At 34.9% G+C, this 22,324-nt stretch overlaps 4 protein-coding genes and 6 non-coding genes across 21 annotated transcripts; 9 read left to right on the top strand and 1 right to left on the bottom strand.

Moving 5' to 3' along the window:
• The first annotated feature begins 2,300 nt into the window (after positions 1 to 2,300).
• Positions 2,301 to 3,449, top strand: LOC133036774 (uncharacterized). The gene is made up of 2 exons (XM_061113507.1): positions 2,301 to 2,579; positions 2,691 to 3,449. The coding sequence occupies exons 1-2, from the start codon at positions 2,301 to 2,303 to the stop codon at positions 3,447 to 3,449; spliced, it is 1,038 nt and encodes a 345-aa protein (XP_060969490.1).
• Positions 3,450 to 3,652: 203 nt separating this feature from the next.
• On the top strand, positions 3,653 to 7,209 carry LOC115714107 (large ribosomal subunit protein uL22y). The gene is made up of 7 exons (XM_030642651.2): positions 3,653 to 3,827; positions 3,928 to 3,964; positions 4,152 to 4,192; positions 6,323 to 6,553; positions 6,633 to 6,735; positions 6,820 to 6,887; positions 6,968 to 7,209. The coding sequence occupies exons 1-7, from the start codon at positions 3,825 to 3,827 to the stop codon at positions 7,031 to 7,033; spliced, it is 549 nt and encodes a 182-aa protein (XP_030498511.1). The 5' UTR covers positions 3,653 to 3,824; the 3' UTR covers positions 7,034 to 7,209.
• Positions 4,297 to 4,427, top strand: LOC115715470 (small nucleolar RNA snoR74). Its single transcript, XR_004011339.2, has one exon. It is a non-coding gene; the product is annotated as a small nucleolar RNA snoR74 (small nucleolar RNA).
• LOC115715471 (small nucleolar RNA snoR74) lies at positions 4,568 to 4,699 on the top strand. The gene has a single exon (XR_004011340.1). It is a non-coding gene; the product is annotated as a small nucleolar RNA snoR74 (small nucleolar RNA).
• Positions 4,911 to 5,047, top strand: LOC115715467 (small nucleolar RNA snoR74). Its single transcript, XR_004011336.1, has one exon. It is a non-coding gene; the product is annotated as a small nucleolar RNA snoR74 (small nucleolar RNA).
• Positions 5,224 to 5,360, top strand: LOC115715469 (small nucleolar RNA snoR74). The gene has a single exon (XR_004011338.1). It is a non-coding gene; the product is annotated as a small nucleolar RNA snoR74 (small nucleolar RNA).
• Positions 5,537 to 5,673, top strand: LOC115715468 (small nucleolar RNA snoR74). The gene has a single exon (XR_004011337.1). It is a non-coding gene; the product is annotated as a small nucleolar RNA snoR74 (small nucleolar RNA).
• LOC115715472 (small nucleolar RNA snoR74) lies at positions 6,062 to 6,186 on the top strand. Its single transcript, XR_004011341.1, has one exon. It is a non-coding gene; the product is annotated as a small nucleolar RNA snoR74 (small nucleolar RNA).
• A 574-nt stretch (positions 7,210 to 7,783) lies between the features above and the next one.
• Positions 7,784 to 10,730, bottom strand: LOC115714310 (small ribosomal subunit biogenesis GTPase RsgA 1, mitochondrial). The gene is made up of 5 exons (XM_030642962.2): positions 9,892 to 10,730; positions 8,899 to 9,117; positions 8,597 to 8,791; positions 8,291 to 8,484; positions 7,784 to 8,193 (listed from the first exon to the last, which is right to left on the bottom strand). Exons 1-5 carry the CDS (start codon positions 10,561 to 10,563, stop codon positions 8,016 to 8,018), a joined length of 1,458 nt encoding a protein of 485 aa, XP_030498822.2. The 5' UTR covers positions 10,564 to 10,730; the 3' UTR covers positions 7,784 to 8,015.
• Positions 10,731 to 14,276: 3,546 nt separating this feature from the next.
• On the top strand, positions 14,277 to 22,021 carry LOC115714205 (uncharacterized). Of its 12 annotated transcripts, XR_009687228.1 has the most exons (7): positions 14,307 to 15,706; positions 16,531 to 16,595; positions 16,894 to 16,960; positions 17,182 to 17,391; positions 18,299 to 18,389; positions 20,453 to 20,535; positions 21,159 to 22,021. XR_009687228.1 is itself a non-coding variant. In XM_061113241.1 (3 exons), the coding sequence occupies exons 1-2, from the start codon at positions 14,743 to 14,745 to the stop codon at positions 16,554 to 16,556; spliced, it is 990 nt and encodes a 329-aa protein (XP_060969224.1). In that variant the 5' UTR covers positions 14,307 to 14,742; the 3' UTR covers positions 16,557 to 16,595; positions 16,894 to 18,292. The 12 variants fall into 12 exon arrangements, 2 of the variants coding, with proteins under 2 accessions (XP_060969223.1, XP_060969224.1); XR_009687232.1 differs by lacking the exon at positions 21,159 to 22,021 and having other exon boundaries at positions 17,164 to 17,391; positions 20,453 to 20,906; XR_009687234.1 differs by lacking the exon at positions 21,159 to 22,021 and having other exon boundaries at positions 16,889 to 16,960; positions 17,164 to 17,391; positions 20,453 to 20,906.
• The last annotated feature ends 303 nt before the right edge of the window (positions 22,022 to 22,324 follow it).

The following is a 22,324-nucleotide window of genomic DNA, read 5'->3' as shown; positions in this document are numbered from 1 at the left end:
ACCACATGTAATATGGCAACATCAAGAAGAAAATCAAAGCAGCTCACAAAGAAGTGGAAATCCTGAATAATCAACAAACCCGAACCAATGAGTCCATGTGCAATCTGAAAAAAAATGGAGGATACTTTGGATGAATTGTTATCTCAAGAGGAAGTATATTGGCAACAAAGATCTAGGATTGATTGGCTACAAAGCGGAGATGAGAATACTAAATTTTTTCATGCTTATGCATCTTCAAGAAAGTCCAACAATACTATCAAAATGTTGCAGTAAGTTCAAAGCAAGGAATGACTGAAATAATTTGCAACTTTTTTGGTGATTTATTCACTGCTTCGGGTACAAATGCAGTAGCTTTGCAACAAGTTCTTCATGCTATTCCCACAACAGTATCTGATGAAATGGACTCCTCATTGTTGCGTCCTTTTACTGACAAACGCTCAATGAGTCCAGACAAAAGTCCGGGAAGTGACGGTATGTCTGCAATGTTTTATCAACATTATTGGGATCATATAGGTTCGGATGTCACTGCAGTTGTTCTTGAAGTATTGAATGAAGGCCATGATACGAGTAGAATAAATCAATCTATCATTACTCTAATACCAAAAGTCAAGAAGTCGAAAGTAATGGGGGACTATAGACCAATTAGTCTTTGTAATGTGATCTACAAGTTGATCTCAAAAGTGTTAGTACTACGGTTTAAAGATGTTCTACCTTTGATGATATCTAAAAATCAGAGTGCTTTCCTTCCAAATCGTCTGATCACTGACAACGTTCTTGTTGCTTTTGAATTGGTTCACCATCTCAAACACAAGACACAAGGTACTAAAGGTTACTCAGCACTCAAGCTTGACATGAGCAAAGCTTTTGATAGAGTTGAATGGGATTATCTGTCTGCGGTAATGGAAAAAATGGGCTTCGCTCACCAATGGATCTCTCTCATTATGCGATGTTTGTCGTCCAATAGCTTCTCTTTTCAACTGAATGGAGAAATTGTGGGTAATGTTTCGCCGACAAGAGGACTTCGGCAAGGTGACCCGTTGTCACAATATCTTTTTTTAATTTGCTCCGAAGGACTATCAAGACTACTTCACCATGAAGAGCAGCTAGGTAATTTGTTGGGACTGAAACTCACAAGACATGCCCCGTCGGTATCCCACTTATTATTTGCTGATGATAGTCTCTTATTCTGCCATGCAAATAATAGTTCTGCTTCAACCATCAAAAGAATATTGGAGGTCTACCATCAAGCTTCAGGACAGTTTCTTAATACCAACAAATCAATCATGTCCTTCTCCCCCAACACTTCAGATGATGCAAGAAATTTTTTCAGCCAAACTTTGGGAATGCTAATCTGTGAATGTCATGAGACTTACCTCGATCTTCTTGCATATTCAAGTCATAACAAAAAGGAGTTATTTAGCAATGTCAAGGAACGAATCTGGAAACTCCTACATGCTTGGAATGAAAAACTATTTTCTATTGGAGGAAAAGAAGTACTCTTGAAAGCTGTGGTACAATCTATTCCTACATACGCCATGAGTTGTTTTCGCTTGCCAACGAGTTTCTGCAATCAAATTGAATCTATGATGGCCAATTTTTGGTGGGGCACTAACAAAGATGGGTCCAAGATACATTGGAAAAGATGGAAATTACTTTGTAAATCCAAGTTTGAAGGCGGAATGGGCTTCCAATCTTTTGTTGATTTTAATCAAGCAATGCTTGCCAAACAAGCATGGAGGTTATTTGACAATCCGAACTCACTATTAGGCCGACTTTTGAAGCACATATACTACCCAATAAACTCTTTTTTGGAAGCTCACAAGGGTCACTCACCATCTTTAACGTGGCAAGGAATACACTGGGGTCGAGAGCTACTTCTTAAGGGTCTTCGTTACAAGCTTGGTAATGGTTTTCATGTCAGAAGTGGGCTAGATCCTTGGATTCCAGGACATGATGAGTTCAAGCCGATTTGCTATACTAGTGATCCATCTACGCCTGTATCGACATACATTCTTGATACTATGGAATGGAATTTGCCTCTATACATGAACACTTTGCTCAAATTGATATTGACCGAATCCTTACTATCCCTTTGAGTTTTTACCAGTCAACGGACAGGCTTATATGGCATCATAACACAAATGGCTTATACAGTGTTAAATCTGGCTTCCACCTTGCCACCTCAATCTCGGAGAAGGACCAAGAATCGTCTTCGGATGATTACAAAACATGGTGGAAATTCTTTTGGGCACTGCAAATACCACCAAAAGTGAAAATATTTGCTTGGAAAGTCATTCAAAATGCCCTACCAGTTGCCACGGCTTTACACAAAAAGGAAGGTCATTGATTCAGCTTTATGTTCACGTTGTAAATATGCATGGGAATCAATTGGACATGCTTTGTTCTCATGTAAATCTGCCAAGGCTGTTTGGAAAAGCACTAAGTTTCTAATTGATTATCACCATGCTCAAGGTATGTTTAATGGAGATTATCTAATACACTTGGCATCAATAATGGAAAAAGAGGATGTTGAAGCACTAATATGTGTAATGTGGAGCATTTGGAATGATAGAAACAAAGTACTTCATGGTGGCACACAAAGAGATCCCAATTGAATTGCATCTTATGCATTGAATTACATAGAACAATACAGAAGTGCTAAAGGCATTTCCTGCAAAAAATTGCAGTAGCCTAAAACTCACCAAGCAGATCCCACGGGTCAGATTCCACACCAGCAGGGATTTCAAGACCAGTACCACACTGCTGATCAATCACATGGGATGCAAACTCAAACTACAGTGGTTCCTCTTAGGCGTTTTAACAGTCAACAAGTTGGAGAGAACCAAACTGACCAGGCCCGACTTAATGCTCACCAACACCAGCAGACTGCATCTAGAATGAGGCACCAACCGATCATCTCAGCTGCAAATGACAATGTCCAACTTCAACGGCCCTTGGATGATATAATTTGGAAGCCTCCTGCTATGAACATGCTTAAATTGAATGTTGATGCTGCAACAAATTCCAAGAATCTGACATTAGGAATGGGAGCGGTGGTGCGCAACTACAAAGGAGACGTCATTGCTGCACTCTCCAAAAAAGTTCAGGGATGCCTTCGAAGTGATGAAATGGAAGCAAATGCGCTCTTTCATAGTCTAAATTGGGCTTCACAATACCAATTGTTAATCACTATTGTGGAAACAGATGCATTAAGAGTTTTCTCTGCTTTAAAATCTAATCATAATGACCTGTCATGTTTTAATGATCTAATCACTAATGTACGTTGTCTTTTATCCTCTTTCCCTAGAGTTATTGTTACTCATGCTCGTAGGCAGGCTAATAAAGCTGCCCATGGCTTGGTAAAGTACGCTCTAGAGTTAGATGAAGATGTATCTTGGATAGGAGAAATTCCTTATCCTATTTTCTCTATTATTGTAAATGACTGTTGATTTATAATAATATTGAAAATTTCTCAAAAAAAAAAATTAACAAGATATTGTAAAGTTATATTTGGTACTTTAATTATAAAAAAGAGTATTTATCCTTTAAAATTATTTTGAAATTGTATTTGATTAATGTCTTAAGCAACTTTCAACATATCCCTTTAAGTGTGTCTACATAATTAAGTGGGCCGTCAACAAGGCTGTGTAGCCCATAAACGATGATGGGCTTAAATTAACTTGGCCGAAGTTCTGGTCAAGTGTCTAGGGTTTTATCTGTTCTTTTACTATAAGTTCAAACCCTACCGCCTCCATTGATCTCTCTGCTGTGGGGAGTTTATAAAACCTTTCACTGAGGTTTGAAGCTGCACATTGCCGGCAGCCATGGTACTTTTTTACATACTCTTCTTTCTCTTTCCATACATGAACAAGTTCATTTTCTTTATCTTTAGTGTTCTGAATAAAACTTCATCGATTGCCGTTTCAGGTGAAATACTCAAAAGAGCCCGATAATATCACCAAGTGTAAGCAACCCTATTCTACTATCTGAATTTTTGTTATTTTGTTGGTGTTAACTCGAATTTATATACATTTGTTTTTGTTTCCCCCACATTTCGATGTTTTCACACTCAGTTGGTAATTATGGGGAATCGATTTTGTATTCGTATTTTGATTTTAATGTGTGCTGATATTAAATTTTGCGTGGTGCAGCCTGCAAGGCAAGAGGTTCCGACCTCAGAGTTCACTTCAAGGTACTAGCTCGTTTTATTAGGGGTTGATTGGTATTGTTATTGCTGTGAATTTCTTGGTTTTGTGAGCTGTTGTAGTAGTTGTTTTTGTGTTGTTGAACCTGATGATAAAAGCAGGGGCCTCTTGCAGTTGTGAATGGGCCTCTTGCAAATGTCAGGAAAGTCATTTGGCGTTGTTATTGGATGAACCAATGTTTTGTTTATTGTAGCTGAAGGTTCATTAAATGTTGCAACTTTTGTAGTTGCATTGATATTTGATTTAGTTAGTCTTTTAGTTTATTGCTGCATGTTTAGGCCGAATCAGATGATAAATTAGTGATTAGAATCATACCTGTTTTGATGGGGTTTTCATAATTGTTTTGATTGTATAACCTGATTAAAAAAGCGGTGACCTCTTGCCTTTGTGAATGGGCCTTTTGTAAATGTCATTGAAAATATATTAGCATTGTTTTTGGGTGAACCTCCATTTTGTTGATTATTGCTGAAGGGTCAGTAAATGATCCAACATTTTGTAGTTGCATAGTTTTGTATTGCTAATGTCTTTTCTTTATCTATTATTGTAATGTTCCATTGTTTGAGGTTAAGTTGGACAATAATTTAATTTTGATATTTGAAATTTGTTTTTAAATTCTATTTCTACCTCAAAGTTGTTATTTTATTCTACCCTTTAAATTAATGGAATATATTGTTGTTGTATTTTGAGAATTTATTGAACCTGATTAAAAAAGCAGGGATCTATTGCCTTTGTGAGTAGACCTCTCGTAGATGTCAGGGAAATTATTAGCCTTGTTCTTGGGTGAACCTCTGTTCTGTAATTTGTTTACCGTGGCTGAAGGTTCAGTAAATGATGCGACATTTTTATTTATATGAGTTAATCCTGTTTATCTGGGTTTTTTCTTTATCGTGCCTGATTTGGTTAATTTAAGATAGGATAAACAGCAATTAAGCATTCAAGTTCTCAAATTTACTTTACCCTACCCTTAAATTAATGGAATACATTATTGTTTTATTTTGAGAATTTATTGAACCTGATTAGAAAAGCAGGGATCTATTGCCTTTGTGAATAGGCCTCTCGTATATGCCAGGGAAATTATTAGCCTTGTTCTTGGGTGAACCTCTGTTCTGTAATTTGTTTACCGTGGCTGAAGGTTCAGTAAATGATGCAACATTTTTAATTTCACGAGTTAATCTTGTTTATGTTTTTTTATTGTACCTGGTTTGGTTAAGGTAGGATAAGCATTAATTAAAAAACAGTTATTAAACATTTGAGTTCTCAAATTTATTTTACCCTACCTTAAATTATGGAATGCATTTTTGTTGTATTTTGAGAATTTATTGAACCTGATTAAAAAAGCAGGGACCTATTGCCTTGGTGAATAGACCTCTCGTATATGTCAGGGAAATTATTAGCCTTGTTCTTGGGTGAACCTCTGTTCTGTAATTTGTTTACCGTGGCTGAAGGTTCAGTAAATGACGCGACATTTTTTAAATGCACGAGTTAATCCTTTTTGTCTGTTTTTCTTTCTTTATTGTGCCTGATTTGGTTGAGTTAAGATTAGAATAAACAGTTACTAAAAACTAATAGCTTATCTTGAGTTCTCGAATTTATTTTGGAGCTAGTTTTCTTATTTCAGATATGTTCTGATCGTTAAATTTGATTGTTAAATCATTTGACTGGTTTTGGGGTGAACCACTGTGTTGATGTTTGTGACTTCATGTTCAGTTAATGATGCAACATTTTGCAGTTGCATAGTGTATCGTGGTAGCTTTTGTTATCTTGTCATGTTTGTGTATCATGGTAGCTTTTGTTATCTTGTTATGTGATGGTTGTACTTCCTACTGTGTGTTTGTGTTTTCCATAAGCTGATAAAAAATATAGCAGGGGTATGTTGCCTTTTGTGAACTTTGCTCTCGTAAACTTCAGGAAAATTAATTGCATTGTTTTTGGGTGAACCTGTGTTATATGTGAATATAGGTTAGTAAATGGTTGTACATGTATTAATTTGTTTTTTATCTGATTTGTAGAATCTTGTTTTCTTTTTATGAAGTTTATTATCCATTTCTTTTCTTTTGTTCCTGTATTTATTTCATCTTTACCATTTTAACTTATGTTTCTTCTATTGCCATTAACAGAACACTAGGGAAACAGCGTTCGCCATCAGAAAGTTGCCTTTGATCAAGGCTAAGAGATATTTGGAAGATGTCCTAGTTCACAAACAAGCCATTCCCTTCCGTAGGTTCTGTCGGGGTGTTGGGCGTACTGCACAGGCTAAAAACAGGCATTCCAATGGACAGGGTCGTTGGCCAGTCAAGTCAGCCAAGTTCATTCTTGATTTGCTTAAGAATGCCGAGAGCAACGCCGAGGTATTTGTCTCTATTGGCTTCCCCTCTATTTCCTGATCTTAATTTTCCTTGCTGTGCTCATATTCTTATACATTTCCAGGTGAAGGGTTTAGATGTCGATGCCCTATTCGTATCTCACATTCAGGTCAACCAAGCACAGAAGCAAAGACGTCGTACTTACCGTGCTCATGGAAGAATCAACCGTACGTATCTGAATTGCAGGATTTACTTTTATGCACTCCCTGATTATTACAGCAATATTAATGTATGAATGATATTCTTTTCAGCCTATATGTCATCCCCTTGCCATATTGAGTTGACTTTGTCTGAGAAAGAAGAAGCTGTCAAGAAAGAGGTAATTTGGTTTTAGAATATTGGTAAAAATGATAATATTTTTGCGTTTGGTTCTCAAAAATTGCACTTTCATCATTACAGGCCGAGACCCAGTTGGCAACAAACAAATCAAAGAAAACCCAACTTCGCAGCGGTGCTTCTTCTTAAGAGTTGCATTAATTTACATCTACTTTGGAGGGTCACCAGATTTTTCTTTTTGTTCTCTTGTGGATTTTTGTTGCTTTAAAATTTTTACAACTAAATGTTATCTAGACAATTTTCAGACATCCTGTGTTCTTCCAATTTGTGTTTAGCTCAATGTCATTGAGAATTTTTGACGAGTATTTATTTGGTTAGCGTATCTAGATTTACCCAAATATTTTGCGGCTTTTTTGGCATTTTCTTTTCGGTTTATATTGTTGTGGTTCATTTTCCCAAATCAGCATTAAATAAGCTAAAATTGAAGTTGCAGCTTAAACGACGACGTGCTCTTGATTTAAGATTAGGCTACCAGACTTTAAGATCATCTGTGGATGAAATTTATTGTTTTAATTCGTAGCAGAAAATATGTAATGGAATTTCGCAATTATAAGAGCATCTCTAATGTATAAAAGTGGTAGCAATTTTAAAATAGCTTTAATGGTGCGTTAAATGCAATATTTTTTGCATGATCATTAGTGATATGTTTTATTACATTTTTTATTGTAATAATAATAATTATTAATGATATTTTATTTAGTACAAATATATTATATTTTTTCGCCAACATAATGGATTTTATTACACATTTTTACATAGGCTAGTGTCAACTGATTTTATTACACCTTTTTATTATTTAAAATCAACGGATTTCATTTCAGCTATTTTATTTTCTGTTAGCCATCCAAAAGTAAAATGCATGAACATAACAAGGTTATGTAAGGCATTATGTAAGGCATCCCAATTTATTATTGGAAAATAAAAGAGTTGGTTTCTTCTGTTTAACACCGGATAGGTATTAGTACTGAGGTCTATGAACATAATGAGTCAAGATCTGGTCTCTAGCAGTTGCATTGCACACTTTGCTTGAGTGGCATGCATTCCTTTTCTCAAACAAAACAAGGTCTTCTTCGTATCTATGTACAATGCTTGGTCTTTCACTCCCAGGTGATCAATTTACAGAATGATTCTCCAGGTCTAGTAAGTTTTCGCCATCTTCGTCGTCCTCATCCAGCTCATCTAATTCATCGAGAAATGACTGGTTAATTCTCTTACGAGATTGTCTCCTATGCTTCTTTAGTTCCAACCTCGGTTCTGCTTGTTGAACTCCTTTGTCTCCCACCTTGTACCTGTCAGAATCAGTAATTTCATTACTTGAACAAAGCTTTGCCCCAGTCACAATTCAAGAGTTTTACGTTTCTGTGAAGAACAAGTTTGGACAAATACCTTACGTCACCTTCTTTTTTGGTTCCAAATGTCCTTAATTGAAATTCCTCCCTAATTCTTATCTCATCAAGGAGTTGAAAGTAAAATGGATATCTTTCCCAATCCCCTTTGACAACGCATCCTGGTTCGCCAAGATGTAGGCAATCATTGAAAGAACATTTTGCAGGCTCATTGGCATTGAGCAGTTTCCGGACCTGAAGAAATACAGACATGTCAGCTGAAACAGGTGTGTTGAATTTTGCGCTAAGAAAACGGTGCAAAAGAGACCGAAACCAGAAACAAAGTGCATCTAACAAACAAGCATACCTCTGGGAAAGTTTGTGCTAGAGACTGCTTTGTTACTTTTAATAAGCTAGGCTGGTTAAATCCTGGAGTATCAGCAAGATAACCTCCTCCAGCTAATGGAAGTAAGGAAACATTGCGAGTAGTATGCTTCCCCCTGCCACTTCTTGTTGAAACTTCTCCAACCCGCTGATCCTCTAACCATTTGCTTCCTAGAATCTGGAGAAGAAAAAAAGAAAGTACAAATAAGAAGAAATGGGGGAATGATATTACCATTATCACTTATATGAAGAATAAAATAATAAGAAATAGATAATACTACTCACGGTATCAAACCAATTATCGTCTGTAGCATTTGAAGCAAGTTGGCTGTTTCTTAAAGCATTGATCAGGCTAGACTTTCCAACTCCACTTGGACCCACAATTACAGTGGTTTGATCTCTTAAAATAAACGCAAGGGAATCAAGTCCAACTTTGGATTCAACACTGCAAAACACTGGTTTGTATCCCCAGCTTCGCAGTTTAGATTGCCACAAAACTATTGTCTGCATAGAAGTATGGTATTGCACAATAAACATCGATAACTAGTTGTCAGCGTTAGACAGATTGAATCGCACGTCAATATTAGAGAGATTACCCTATATAGTCCTCGAAAGTTAGTATCAAATGTCAGGTAGTAATAGAATGCACAGAATCGAATCCAAAGAGAACCAAAAAATACTTCGATTGAGGTCAAACACCCCATCTTAAAACAGCTGTGTTTAAGTTATCCTTGCATACAAGGCCATCTTCCATTCTGATTCAAGGGTTTAGGTTCTAATAAACTACCTTATTGAACATCATTGTAATCTCCTAAGAGTCATCTAGAAGCTTTTGTTTGCTACGAGAATCATCTAGAAGCTTATTAGAGCAGAAACAAGCAACTAAAATTTCAGTTAACCCAAGAAGGGTAGCTCAAATGATCAAACATGAAGTTTTTAGTTTGCTCCATTAGAAACCTCCTGGGAACCTACATTGCAATTGCTATAGTTTCCTAGTATAGGGTGGGAACCCTAGTTTCAAAGCATAGAAAAGATTCAGCTAATCTCATTCATTCTAATATACATTATTGTCAAAAGCATTTTCTCATTATTTCATAACTATATGAAATTCTAGCACAAAGATTCCATGAACCATCGAAGTCATGAGGTTTGGAGCCAAGTATGGGATTGACCACTCGACCTACAAATGTGATTAATTACACTAATTGGGTATCCAAGTCTTAGTTCTCCATCAATTAAGGAGCAAAACATAGCATTAAGATATAACCAAATACTAACCTCTTCATCAACTAGCTCCACCTTATTCAAAGCGAGCGTAAGAGGAATCCCAGTGGACTCGGCTTCAACCAAAAACCTAGTGAGCGTAAAGGGCTCCACCTTCGGCTGGTCCAAAGAGAAGAGCACAAGCAAATGGTCCACATTGGCTACTGGAGGATCAAGAATCTCGGAGCTTCTCTGGAACACATTCTCGATCATTCCCCTACGGTCCACCCAATCAATGGACCCAACCAAAACAGTATCCCCAACCAAAACCCTCCTCTTAATCTTCTTCAACACAGCTTTAACAACACACAGTAACTCAACTCCAATTCTAGAAGAATCATCCGAACCCTCTTCGAAGCTTCCAAAAGAGTGTTCGGATTGAACCACGACGCGCATAAAGTTGGCTTGAGCGGAGGCGACGGTGCCGATGGCTTGGGTGTCCGAGAGCGGTGGTTTGTCGTTAGGAGAAAGTACAGGAGCGAGTGAAGAATAGTCCTTGAAGGTGTGTTTGGCTCTGAGGAGTTTCTTGTTTGGTTGCTGGTGGAGCTTCCTGGATACGCTGTTTGGATTGTGTTGCTGTTTGGCTGCAGCTATTGAGAAGCATCGGATTCCTCCACGGAGGACGTTGTTCAAGGTTAGGTGAACGCTGCTCCGCTGACAGAATATGGAAATTGAAGAAATCGCCATTGATATATTTTTTTTTTCCGAAATAGGAATTTGGCTCTGATTTTTAATTTATTAGGAGTGAGTGAGACAGTGAAGAAGTAGAGTCTCGTTCTATCCCATATCTTTCTCTTAATTACGAGCATACTCAGATAGTGTCTAGAACTGACACGATCAAAACGGTGTCGTTTATGGTGTTAAGACACGTTCCTCGTGGTTATCTCTTTTATTTATTTTTGGGGAAAAAAAAAATATAAAAAAAAAAAATTACAAAAATACTATGGGCCGGCCCATTAAATATTTATACAGTCCACATATAAATATTTACAAAAATACCACATGCACAAAACCTCCAGCTGCACGGAGCGAACGATGAAGATGAACATACCTCGATCGTTTCAAAACAGCAAAACAACCAAAATAAAACCAAAACGAAGGAAATACAACCATTAATTTCGGCGAAATTAGCTGGAAAAGAAGACATGCAATGATCTAAACAGAAAATGATGAAAAAAAAACCAGAAAAACCGCGAAGAAACTGAAATTACACATTTATTTATGTTTTATTCGATCAAAACAACTCCCCCTAATACCGAAATCCAAATTCATAAAATGTAAATCTGTAACAAACAGATCTGGAGCTCCCACTGAATCCAAAACAATATGCTGTGAAATTTTTTTTTTTAATAAAAATCTCATGAATAATAGATCTACGTTATATACAGTTGCATTTTGATTGATTATTGGTTTCCAACGTGGAATATATTTTTTTTAAAACATAATAAGTAGAGCAAATTCGAATTAAGGTACAACCAGTTACGTATAAGTCTGTTTATTTTTTTTGTTTTGGTTGTCTTATAGTTGCATTATCGTTTTATGATAGTTTATATATTATGCAGGAATTTAATTTGACGAGGACCAAAAAATAGCAGTTATACATAGTAAGTTTTGTGCAAATAGTTGCATATTAGTTTTATAATGAAATAACATATGCAAGTAGCAAAACTATAATAAAACTACAAAACAACTGTATACAAACTAAAATACAGGAAAAACTCTTTGAACATCAACATCCATGATAAATCTCATTGTTACTCATTGATGATATAAAAATGGACAAGAAACAACTAGACAAAAAACATATTAAAAAAAAAAATACATACAGAATGTGTTTACACTATTAAAAAACTATTACAAAATAAGAAATAATCAAATGAAGAAACTGAAATGAAAAACAATAAAACATCTGAAAAAAAACAAAAACAAAAAAAAAAAAAAAAAAAACAACAAAATAAAACAGAAATTAAGACTAAACAAACGAAAATAAAAAACTCATAAAAAGAACAAATAGATTAAACTAAAAAATAAAAGCCCTAAAAACCAAATAAAACTAAAAGAAATGTTAAAATGAAAAACCTAAAATAGTAAAATCGATAAATACAAAACACACTAATGTCAAATACGAAAAAAATTTCAAAAAGGGGGGAAACGAAAAAGAAACCGAAAACAAACCTGAGATCGAAGACCAGCTCCATGTTAATCATTTTTTGAGCATCATCTTGATGAATTTTTTCTTGGGCAACCACCTTTGATTTTTTCTTTGGATGAGCTCACCCACGTTTCGACGATGGAGGAGCAAAATCAGAGTCATCTTCCTCAACTCAATTTTAGAAATTTTCTTTTGAATAGGGGAAGGACGAGTTACATCCATATTTATATATGGATTAAGAGAAAAATAAAAAGAGGAAAAACAGTTATGGGATTCGGTAATGAGAGTTGAAAAAAATTGAAGAACAAAAAGAAGAGGGAAATCGAGTTGGGATCGTGGAGGGGGAAGTGTTTAGCTATGGAGGTTAATATTTTTTTTAAAAAAAAAAAACTGAAAAGAAATGAAAAATAAAAGGAAAAAAAAAGAGAAAAAAAAAAAAAGAGGGAAATGATATATAGAAAGATTGATGTAATACATCAATCACTCACGTGTCAACAAAGCATTTATTGTGTATGCATGTGGTACAAATGTAAAAAATTAAAGGAAAATGGTATAAATGTTTGGGTAACCGTGTAGTGGTATTTTGGTAATAAAATTAACATTTTGTACTTTTGATGTAAAAATTTATTTATTTATTCCCTTCTCATATATACAAAAATTAAATTTTACTTTTAGTTTTGTATTATTATTATTTTATATTTTTAATAATTATTAAATAACATATTAAATTTTATAAAATATAACTCAATTTTTACATCTAAATGTCTAACATTCACAATTACCATTTTTTTAGGGTAAATACCATTTTGGACCATCTGTTTTATAAAAGTTATCAATTGGACCCTGTGTTTTGTTAAATGACAAAATGGACCCTGTATTTTTTAAAATAGTACAAATAGGACCCTGAATTGATTTTTTGTCAAAATAAAGTTTAATTATAATCCGATCTAAAAGTGCTATGACAAAACTGTTTACATTTTTTGTATCTGTTCGTATTAAGCATTGTCTTCAAGTTGGTTGTATTAAAAAAAAAGTTGTCAAAAATTAAGTTCAGGGTCCTATTTTTACTATTTTAGAAAATACAAGGTCCATTTTGTCATTTAACAAAATACATGGTCCAATCTGTAACTTTTGCAAAACATAGGGTCTAAAATAGTACTTACCCTTTTTTTTTAATATAATAACCAATTTTATTGGTGATACAATTACCATTTTTGATGCATTTATTCCGGGGTTATTTTATTAATATATATATATATATATTTTTTGAAATCATACATTTTTTTTTTTGAAGGAAAATGGTAACTTTATTAATAAGAAGATTCATCCATTACAATAGAAAGAAAATTAGCAGGAGCATCATCCTCACTAAAAATACGATCTGGATACAAACAAGAGCTACGAGCAAGACAATGTGCAGCTTTGTTTACAGAACGTTTAACAAAATTAATTGAGACTAACGACAAATCGGCCAAAAGAGAACGACAAACCGCCAACTGAAGGCCAAAAGGAGAAGGTAACTCCACCGTGCTCTGGATTGCCTGGACAACAACCAAAGAATCAGTTTCAATTTCAACCGGTCCCCAATGTTTCCTCTTTATCCAACTCAATGCCTCCTTAACCCCTACCAATTCAGCCATAGCCGAATCCACACACCCCACCCGTAAAATTGTGAAGCCTTCAATGAATCGACCCTGAGAATCCCGGGCCACCCCTGCCGCTCCAAATCGACCATCACTTGCAAAGATTGCACCATTGACATTAACCTTAATCTTTCCCATAACTGGTTTCACCCAATGCTCTAGATCCACTCTTGAACCCGTAGGAGCAAGTAAAGACCCCATTATCCTTTGTTGAGCATTTCTCCATTGATTAAGGACTACTCTTGCCAATAAAATAACCTCCGCCGCTGACATTGATTTGTCCCGCCAAACAACCTCATTTCGGGCATACCAAATCGCCCAAAGAACCATAAGCAATTCTTCCTGGGCTGTGGATGAGTGTTGTAGCAGAATATGGCTAAACCAATCCCAAAAAGACTCCATAGGCGTATGACTCAAATCTAGAACCGACAGATGCCAACAAGACCGTGCAAAAGAACATTGCACCAACAAATGGTAAATGGTCTCAGGCACCTGGTTACACATAGGACAAACTTGGTCAAGATGAATATGTTTGGTAGTAAGTTGAACCTTAGTAGCCAAACAACCAGATAAAGCACGCCACATGAGTTGGTGCACTTTGGGAGGGACATGAAGCTTCCATGCAATTTTCCATATCTTAATCTCAAACTCACTAGTATTAGTGATATCTGAATGATGCAGCAACCGATATTACATTCACAATTACCATTTAAAACCTTAATTTATTAATTTATTTATAGGGTATTGTGACATTACATTCACAATTACCATTTTTGTTGCATTTATTCCATTTATACGCTCTTCCTGATTCTTCTTCTTCTCCACTTTTCAAGGACAGAGATCCAGCCGGCGATTGTTATCAACAATTTCCATCAAAATCATCGCAATGTGATTCAAACACTCAAATCTCTCCCGTCAAATTCAAAATAAGGTAAGAATAACATTTACTTCTATTTACGATATTACGATCTGTATTCCCCTTGCCCTCACTCACAGACGGCGACGGAGACGGCGACGGAAGCTCTTTTCCTCTCTCGGACGGACCAGTTCACCTTCCTCAGTTAGTTGAGAATGGCGGGAATAGCTATAGCCTTGGATCTGTTGAGGAAAAACACAAGTTTATATACGGCTCACTCTTCTGGATTTATTCCGGCCACGGCTGCTCCCTCTGCTGCCGCCGCCTCTGTGGCTGCGGGAACACCTTATGCCTACAAAACTTTGTTTGGTTATTTCAGGATACCAATTGTTCAATGTGATGCTGGTGCAGAGTTTTCTAATAATTACGCAACTAGTTTCAAAACTGCTTCTGAAAACTTGTTTCAGAATGATGCTCTTAGATACAGTACCAAGGAGTACAGAATTCATTTAAAGCCTCTATTTTCGGCTTTTGAGCTTAGGACACTAGCGATGACCTCCTTACGGTCTTTATTAATGTTCTATTTACCACTTTTGGAGCCTCGTACGAATTTGGATGCGGATGATGATGAGTTCCTGCAGGAATCTCAGGAAGAACAGCCTGTAGACTATGTTGCTCCCTTAAAAAAATCAGTAATACAAATCTGTCGTGAGACTACTATTGTCACAACTAGAAGAATTTTGGAAAGAATGGCTGTCCATCATGTTTCCCAGCGAATGGCATGGAAACTCTTAAAAGATGTTCCAAAATCAGCCACACGCAAGGCCAGCAGAGGAATGCCTGCTTATGTTTTCTTTTTCAGAGTTGGCAAAACGACTTTCAGAGGACATCTTCTAGGAGTTGCGGCATCATGGACTGTTCAAGTTGGCATTGAGTTTTACCGATTTATCACTCGCTTGCTGAATTTAAAAGAAGAGGGTGATGAAGTCGAGCCAGCAGAACAAGTTAAACTTCTTGGAAAGAAGCTTTCTTCTACTACAATCAAATGCGGTTCATCACTAGTTTTTGCTTCTATTGGAGCTGGAATTGGTGCAGTTTTATTTCGCCCTTCAGCTGGTCAATGGATAGGCTGTGCGGCAGGGGATTTGGTAGGGCCTATTATTGTATCGACTTGCCTCGGTAAAGCCTTTAGTATTGAAATTTAGTAGGTACTAAGAGATGTATGTTAACATGTTTTGCTGATTCTTCATATCGACTAGTGTGAACTTATGACATTTTTTACCATCAGTTTTTAGGAGGATAAAAAAAAGTGAGATTCTGAGATATTATTCTCCATTTCCCCTGATCTGCGCTTAAGTCAATAGATAAGAATGTTAGGCTTGAACTGCCTTTTCTTGTCTATTGTAATTTGTATTTATTAAACTGGGCTACTCAGTTTTCCCTAGTTTAATTGACAATTCCTTCAACTTTGAGGACTCCACTATTGTTATCTTCAAAGTTGATTGGTTTTAAATAATTGTCGTTAGAGTAAACCATGTCACAATAATGTATGCATCGTTGTATTGCTCGCGTCTTAATTTGGTTCTAAGAATTTGATAGCAAATAGTACAATTACTTCTATTTATCTATAAACAATCTCAAATCTGGAAGGGGGGATTTGATACTCCATGGGCTGCATAAAAAATGATATTCATTGTTCTTTTTTTTTAAAATCACCATCATCTTATCTATAAACAACCTCAAATCTAATTCACCATAAAATAAGAGGTAAGGATTCCAAATTAAAATTGGTCTTTGTTTGGATTATTGAAATATTAATTTGATTTGTTTTGATTCTTTGTTCTGTTTGAATGGGGCTGTGATTGTTTGAATTTCAATAAAAATGAAAGAATGAAACTGAAAGAGAATTGGGAGAGAGTTTTTACAGTAATGGGGATGTTTACGAAGGTGAGTATCAAAAGGGTAAATACTTACTGAATAGCTTTGCTGCTTTTCTTTTTCAGCCATAACATTTCTTTTCAGCTACTAACATCGGAAATTCACCTGTTCTTGGATCTTGAAACCTAAGGTAATCCTAATATTTTTATTTGATTATCACTGCTGGTTTTCCATTTCTGTTATTTTGGGCGAAAGGTAGTCATTATAGGGGTCACTACAGGCAAGGTTTAAGTCATGGAATTGGGGTTTATAAATTCTACTTTTATGCTTATGCTAGGCAGGAGGTATTATGCTAGAGAGGTGACAGAGATAGTTGATTTGCTTAAGTTTCTTGATTGTTTATCTCTTGTGATTGGTTCTTCTATTGGAATAACTAATTTTGTTTGGCTTGTTCGGAATTTGGGAATGACCTTCCTTCCAAAGCATAGATTCCAAAAATGGCTCAGATGGTGGGTTAGCAGATTGGATATTTCCTTTGCCACCAGGCATTGGCAGGTAAGTTATCAACTTCACCTTTCTTCTTTCTTTGCTTCTGTGTATTTGTAATTTTTTGTGTTTTTGGTAATTTTAGAAAGCTTTAGACCAATTTTTAAAAAATCTTGGCTTCACTGTGAAATATTTGATGAGCTGTGACTCTACTAATCAAGACCGTTATTTCGGTTAGAAGATTTACTGGTGTGAAAAACTTCCTCTTATAGGTTGTTTAATGCTTACAGTCGATGTTGTTGCTGCCATTGATTAAAAAAGGAATAAGATTGATTTTGGAGTAGTAGTAAGAAACAAGGAAGGACGAGTGCTTGCTGACTAGTGGTGCCTTGTTCATGGAATTTTATTTCATCACTGCTGCTGAAGGCCAAAATTTGTTGCATTCTCAAGTGGTGTTTGTTAATCTCTTTACCAATTTCATATGCTGAAGTAGCTATAAGGTGATTGTGGTCTAAATAATGCCTCCTCCTAAGGATATTGTTAGCGAGATTAGAGCTTCTTTCCTTAGTCTCATTCTTGCTTATGTTTCAAGACAAGCTAATCTTTTAGCTCATAAATTAGCAAAGAAAAGGTACTAGGACTAGATAATGAGTTGCTATAATCTCCACATTATTTAACTGTTGTACTTCTAATTATTTTATCTGTATGAAAGTTACTAATTCTAAAAAAAAAGTCTTCTCATTTTTCAACTATTACGTAGTTTATGGTTACATTAGTTTTTCCATATATGACAAACATTGTTATTTGCTGGGAACTAATAAATATGAATTTTAGTTACAAGTTGATAGGTTATTAAATGATAGAAGTTTGAGATTCGCATTATTTTACCGTTGCGAAGAGTTCCTCTCCTTTATCTATATATACAATCACTTTTGATTAAGTGACAGATGAAAACTGAGAACTAGAAGGTTCTTGTAAGCGATCTTAGGGTGATAGAATCTTTCTGGGGAAAGTTCATGTGGTTGTAATTGGGATCATTGGGATGTCTTTGTTTCTTGAAAAACAAGAGAAAATTCATCAACCTTCTCTGATGAAAATCAATTGTAAAAAATTCTTCTTGTTTATTGAATTGACAAGAAAGTGATTTTTCTGCCTTGGATATAGTATTGCACATTGCAGTCTGAACCAAGTAAAAGCTGGTTGTGTTCTTTCTTTGTTCTTGTATTTGCTCCTCATCTGATTTCTTAGTTCTGGATATTATAAAAATTGGATGGGTTTAAAACCTCACAAAAATTCCACTTTCAACATTTTTTTTAACCTCTGAATCTCTGTTTCACAAAGTGATAATTTTGTGTTTTTTGTTGAGTCCAGAGTTAATGGTTTAAATTAGCTTCCTTTGGCGTGTAGGGTGATCCGAAGGTGTTAAAAAGTGGAAAACAGAACTTGGTGGCACTTTCTCAATAGCTAGTTGGATAGTCTTCATTGGTTTATTTGCCGGGTGAGTTATTGATGGAATCTTACATAACACAGTGTGAATTCATGATGCATTTTTCTAATTCTTCGTTGTTTATGGGATTTTGATAGCTCTTTTTCCCAAATTCTATCAATGGCTCCATTTGTTGTGTTGTGCTATGTTTTGTTTTATATAAGTCCTTATCACGTCATATTCCGCCAGTAAAGGCTTGTACTTGTCTAATTCTGACATTTGTTTCAAGTTTATTTACTGCTCAGTGGTTTCTATATTACAATTATGATTTGAGATGATACACCCAATTTCACTTTTGAGAAATTGGACATGTGAAACTTTTACAACTAATATAAATCCTTCATAATTTAAATATAGATGTTCTACTTGTTGTATTATGTCTTATTGTTTGGTTCTTTTTGCTCAATTGAACATGAAATTGATAGGAACTCAGATCTGAAATTGGCTATTAAGTCTTCTCTACTGATACTCAAACACAGAAAATACAAGATAGAAGGGGAAATTTGAGGATCCCTTAAGCCTCCCAATGAATTCTAATGAATTCCTACAATGACAAAAAAAATTCACAACCCTACTAACCTCTTTTCATCTACTTATATCCCTCAAATAGCTAGAAATTCCTATTTAATTCTATAAATTTCTTAATAAAAATTTAGAAGCTAGCCAGCCATTGTTTTGTTGCTAATCGCCAATTGGCAGGCCCAAAATTTTGGATTTGATAATTTCTATAGGTGTAAGGTTGTATATTGAAAGCATGTGTATCTTTTATAGTTTACAATGAAGTTTTTACATTCATTTTTGCAATTAATTTATTATGATATGTTTGTAAGTATAAGTGTAACTTTCAAATACATTAAAGACTTGAATTTCATTGTTTGTTTTCATTTTCTATTACCTTAAGAAAAATAGACCACATAGTGAACTATTGTTCTTCAATTTTGCCAACCATAGGTATATAGCATTAAGTAGAGGCCACAATATACATACTCTAGTTAGCACTACATTTTACCTAAATTTATCATTACAATGACCACTGTTTTTCCCCTAGATTCCAGTTCTGCATTGTTACTAAATGAGCTGGTTTGTTAATTTGTTGGTGAAATTTTTGTTGTGTGATTTGATTGGTTGAGCTCTATCAACTGAAAATGTGGCGAGAACTGAGGCATACACAATACAAGATTGATTAGTATATCCCATTTTAATAAGACCCTGTGCTGTTGTGTACTCTTTCTTGTTCTAGCAATGTATGATTCAACTGTATTTTATGGTAAAATAAACTTCCAGTTCAGGTGAGATTTATTGCCTGAGCAATTTAGCTCACAATGGAGACCCTTTTTGAGTGAAAGACATGATTGGAGCCTTCAGCCTTGTTCTTCTTGGCTGTCTTGTTGAGACTTATAGAAGGTGCAACTTTGATTTAAAGAACAATCACAATTTGTGTTGTGTGATTTGACTGGTTCAGTCAGCTCAATGAATTGAAAATGTGGTGAGAGAACTGAGATGCATACAATACAAGATTTCTTTAGTGATAATCAAGATGTGCTGATGTTTTCTCTTTCTTCTAGAAATTTAGGTTGGTTGGTGGTACTAAGCTTAAAATTTAAAACAATACCTTATTGGACCAACCTGAATACAATCTTTCTCATCAGAAAACAATTTTTTTTATATTTAATTTGCTGAAGAAAATTATTGGACAGGGTATTCATATATTGCAGAGCTCTTGCTTTTTTAAAACAACTGAACAACCAAATTCATCTTTGGGGATGTAACAACTGAAGAACATAAACACACACACACACACACATATAGAATTCTATCAATGGCTCCATTTATTGTGTTGTGTCGTGTTTTGTTTTGTATTATATAAGTCCTTATCACGTCATATTCTACCATTAAAGGCTTGTGCTTGTCTAATTCTGACATTTATTTCAAGCTTATTTACTACTCATAAGTTTCTATGTTACAATTGTGATTTGAGATGATACATCTAATTTCACTTTTGAGAAATTGCATATGTGAAACTTTTACAACAAATCTAAATCTTTCATAATTTAAATATATTTTTCTTGTTGCAGCTTTCCTAAGTGTTGAGTTACAGAAGAAGATTGAAAGAGCAAAAATCTTGTCCGAATTCAACTGTTGGACTACTATCTAATAGGTACCAATATTGACTTGCTCACCTATCTGCTACCAAATAAAAAATTTAAACTAATAAAATGTTGTCTGCATTATTTCTCACTATCTTTCTTACTTTTTTTAAGAGCAAAAAAGTACATGAAGACTAGGATAATGAAGCTTCATCTACCATAAGAAAAAAAATTAATAAAAGAATTCAGTTAGGATCATTATCTTAGTTTATTTTTTAGTTGTTTGTTGGAAATATGTGCAAATTAAGATTATAGTTTATAGTTGCAATATTAATATATTGTCTCTTCTTGATTTAAGATATAGATAACATTTTTATTGTATTCCAACATAGTGGTCATTGGGATGAATATTAAAATTACATCAACTTTCAAGTTTGTAAAATGATCATTCCAAATAATTGCAACTACAACACCTTAGTTGAAATGATATGTAATGAGTTGAAGATAGAGCTTGAATCAACAATCGTAAAGATAGAGTACTAAGGAAGAGACGTTACCTTTCATTTCACATAGTGAATGATCTTCAGTTTATCTTCTACAAGGAGTTGAAGAAAAACGAATTAGATTTCATGAAGTACGTTTTGTGCCTTACAACGAAGATTACCAAATTGAACCGACTTTTTTTTTCAACCAGAAGTACAAGAACACATAATGAGTTGTATATAGAATTGGAACAAGTTGAAGAAGCGACATCAAATTCAGATGAAGAAGGAACTGTTGATATGGGTGCAGATGAGTATAGATTATATCTCTTATGCAAGGCTTGTTGCCAAGCAAATAATAGAAATGGGAAATGAAGCAAACAACGATGCAGAAGAGATCTAAATTGATGAAGATTCGGTAATCAACAACAAAAACCATTAAGAAGAAATAGTTTTGTCTCATATATACAAAGATAAAGAGACATTGAAGACTGTGTTGAGCCACTACGCTATTAGAAAACATTTTCAATACCCTGTGAAAAAATCTAGCAAAAGAAAGTTCCTAGCGAAGTGCTTTGACAAAAATTGCAAGTGGAAGTTAAGGGTATCAAGGAATGGAAACACAAGCCAATTTATAATTAGTGCTTTTGATGATGATAATAGTTGTGATATGAAGATAAGATTAAAAGATCAATGTCAAGCATTCTCAACCATCAATGCAGATATGATCAAGTACAAATTTACAAACATCAAGACTAAAACCACAGTTGCAAATGTTATAAATGAGTTGAAAATTTGTGGAGTGTGAGTCAAATATAGCAAAGCTTGAAGATCTATACAAAAGACAAAAAAAAGTGAGGAAATGTAGTTAAATCTTACTCTGAACTAGCTAAGTAATTTTACTTGTTGCATCTTACAAATTCAGGCTTTTTTGTGGAACTCAAAACAGAGGAAGATGGCAAATTCTTTTCGTTTTGTAGCATAGAATGCTTTAAGAAAATGATGGTTGCATTGTATTCCTGTAATAGTTGATGGGATATTCTTAAAGTCAACATATGGAGGAATATTGCTGGTTGATCATATTTTTTCGCTAGCTTTCGACGTGGTTGATTCAGAGAATGATAATTTCTGAGAGTGGTTCTTTGACAAGTTTAATAAGTGTTATGGTGCAAGAAAAAATATGATCATTATCTCTGTCACGAAAGCATAAAAAAGACAACTATCAAAGTGTACCCAAAAGTATCTCATGGGAGCTTGTACCTTTCACCTGCTAAAAAACATTAAAAGCAAATTAAGGAAAAGCTCAGAAAAGGTCTCAGATGCATTTTTCGCAGTGGCAAAGGAATACATTGTTAAAAGTTTCAAGCACTACATGGGA

The sequence above is a fragment of the Cannabis sativa genome, chromosome 4 (assembly GCF_029168945.1).
Source record: "Cannabis sativa cultivar Pink pepper isolate KNU-18-1 chromosome 4, ASM2916894v1, whole genome shotgun sequence".
Taxonomy (NCBI): domain Eukaryota; kingdom Viridiplantae; phylum Streptophyta; class Magnoliopsida; order Rosales; family Cannabaceae; genus Cannabis; species Cannabis sativa.
Note: the sequence above shows the minus strand (reverse complement) of the source record. Positions and strands in the feature narration are given on the sequence as shown.

Excerpts from the sequence above, each read along its gene's own strand:
- LOC133036774 (XM_061113507.1), top strand. The coding sequence starts at position 2,301 with ATGCCCTACCAGTTGCCACGGCTTTACACAAAAAGGAAGGTCATTGAT. Across the intron at positions 2,580-2,690 it reads TTTGGAATGATAGAAACAAA|CCTAAAACTCACCAAGCAGA; the intron begins GTACTTCATGGT and ends AAATTGCAGTAG.
- LOC115714107 (XM_030642651.2), top strand. Across the intron at positions 6,554-6,632 it reads ATGCCGAGAGCAACGCCGAG|GTGAAGGGTTTAGATGTCGA; the intron begins GTATTTGTCTCT and ends ATACATTTCCAG. Across the intron at positions 6,888-6,967 it reads AAGAAGCTGTCAAGAAAGAG|GCCGAGACCCAGTTGGCAAC; the intron begins GTAATTTGGTTT and ends TCATCATTACAG.
- LOC115714310 (XM_030642962.2), bottom strand. The coding sequence starts at position 10,563 with ATGGCGATTTCTTCAATTTCCATATTCTGTCAGCGGAGCAGCGTTCAC. Across the intron at positions 8,792-8,898 it reads ACGATAATTGGTTTGATACC|ATTCTAGGAAGCAAATGGTT; the intron begins GTGAGTAGTATT and ends TTTCTTCTCCAG. Across the intron at positions 8,485-8,596 it reads TAGCACAAACTTTCCCAGAG|GTCCGGAAACTGCTCAATGC; the intron begins GTATGCTTGTTT and ends GTATTTCTTCAG.
- LOC115714205 (XM_061113241.1), top strand. The coding sequence starts at position 14,743 with ATGGCGGGAATAGCTATAGCCTTGGATCTGTTGAGGAAAAACACAAGT. Across the intron at positions 15,707-16,530 it reads TATTGTATCGACTTGCCTCG|CCATAACATTTCTTTTCAGC; the intron begins GTAAAGCCTTTA and ends TTTCTTTTTCAG.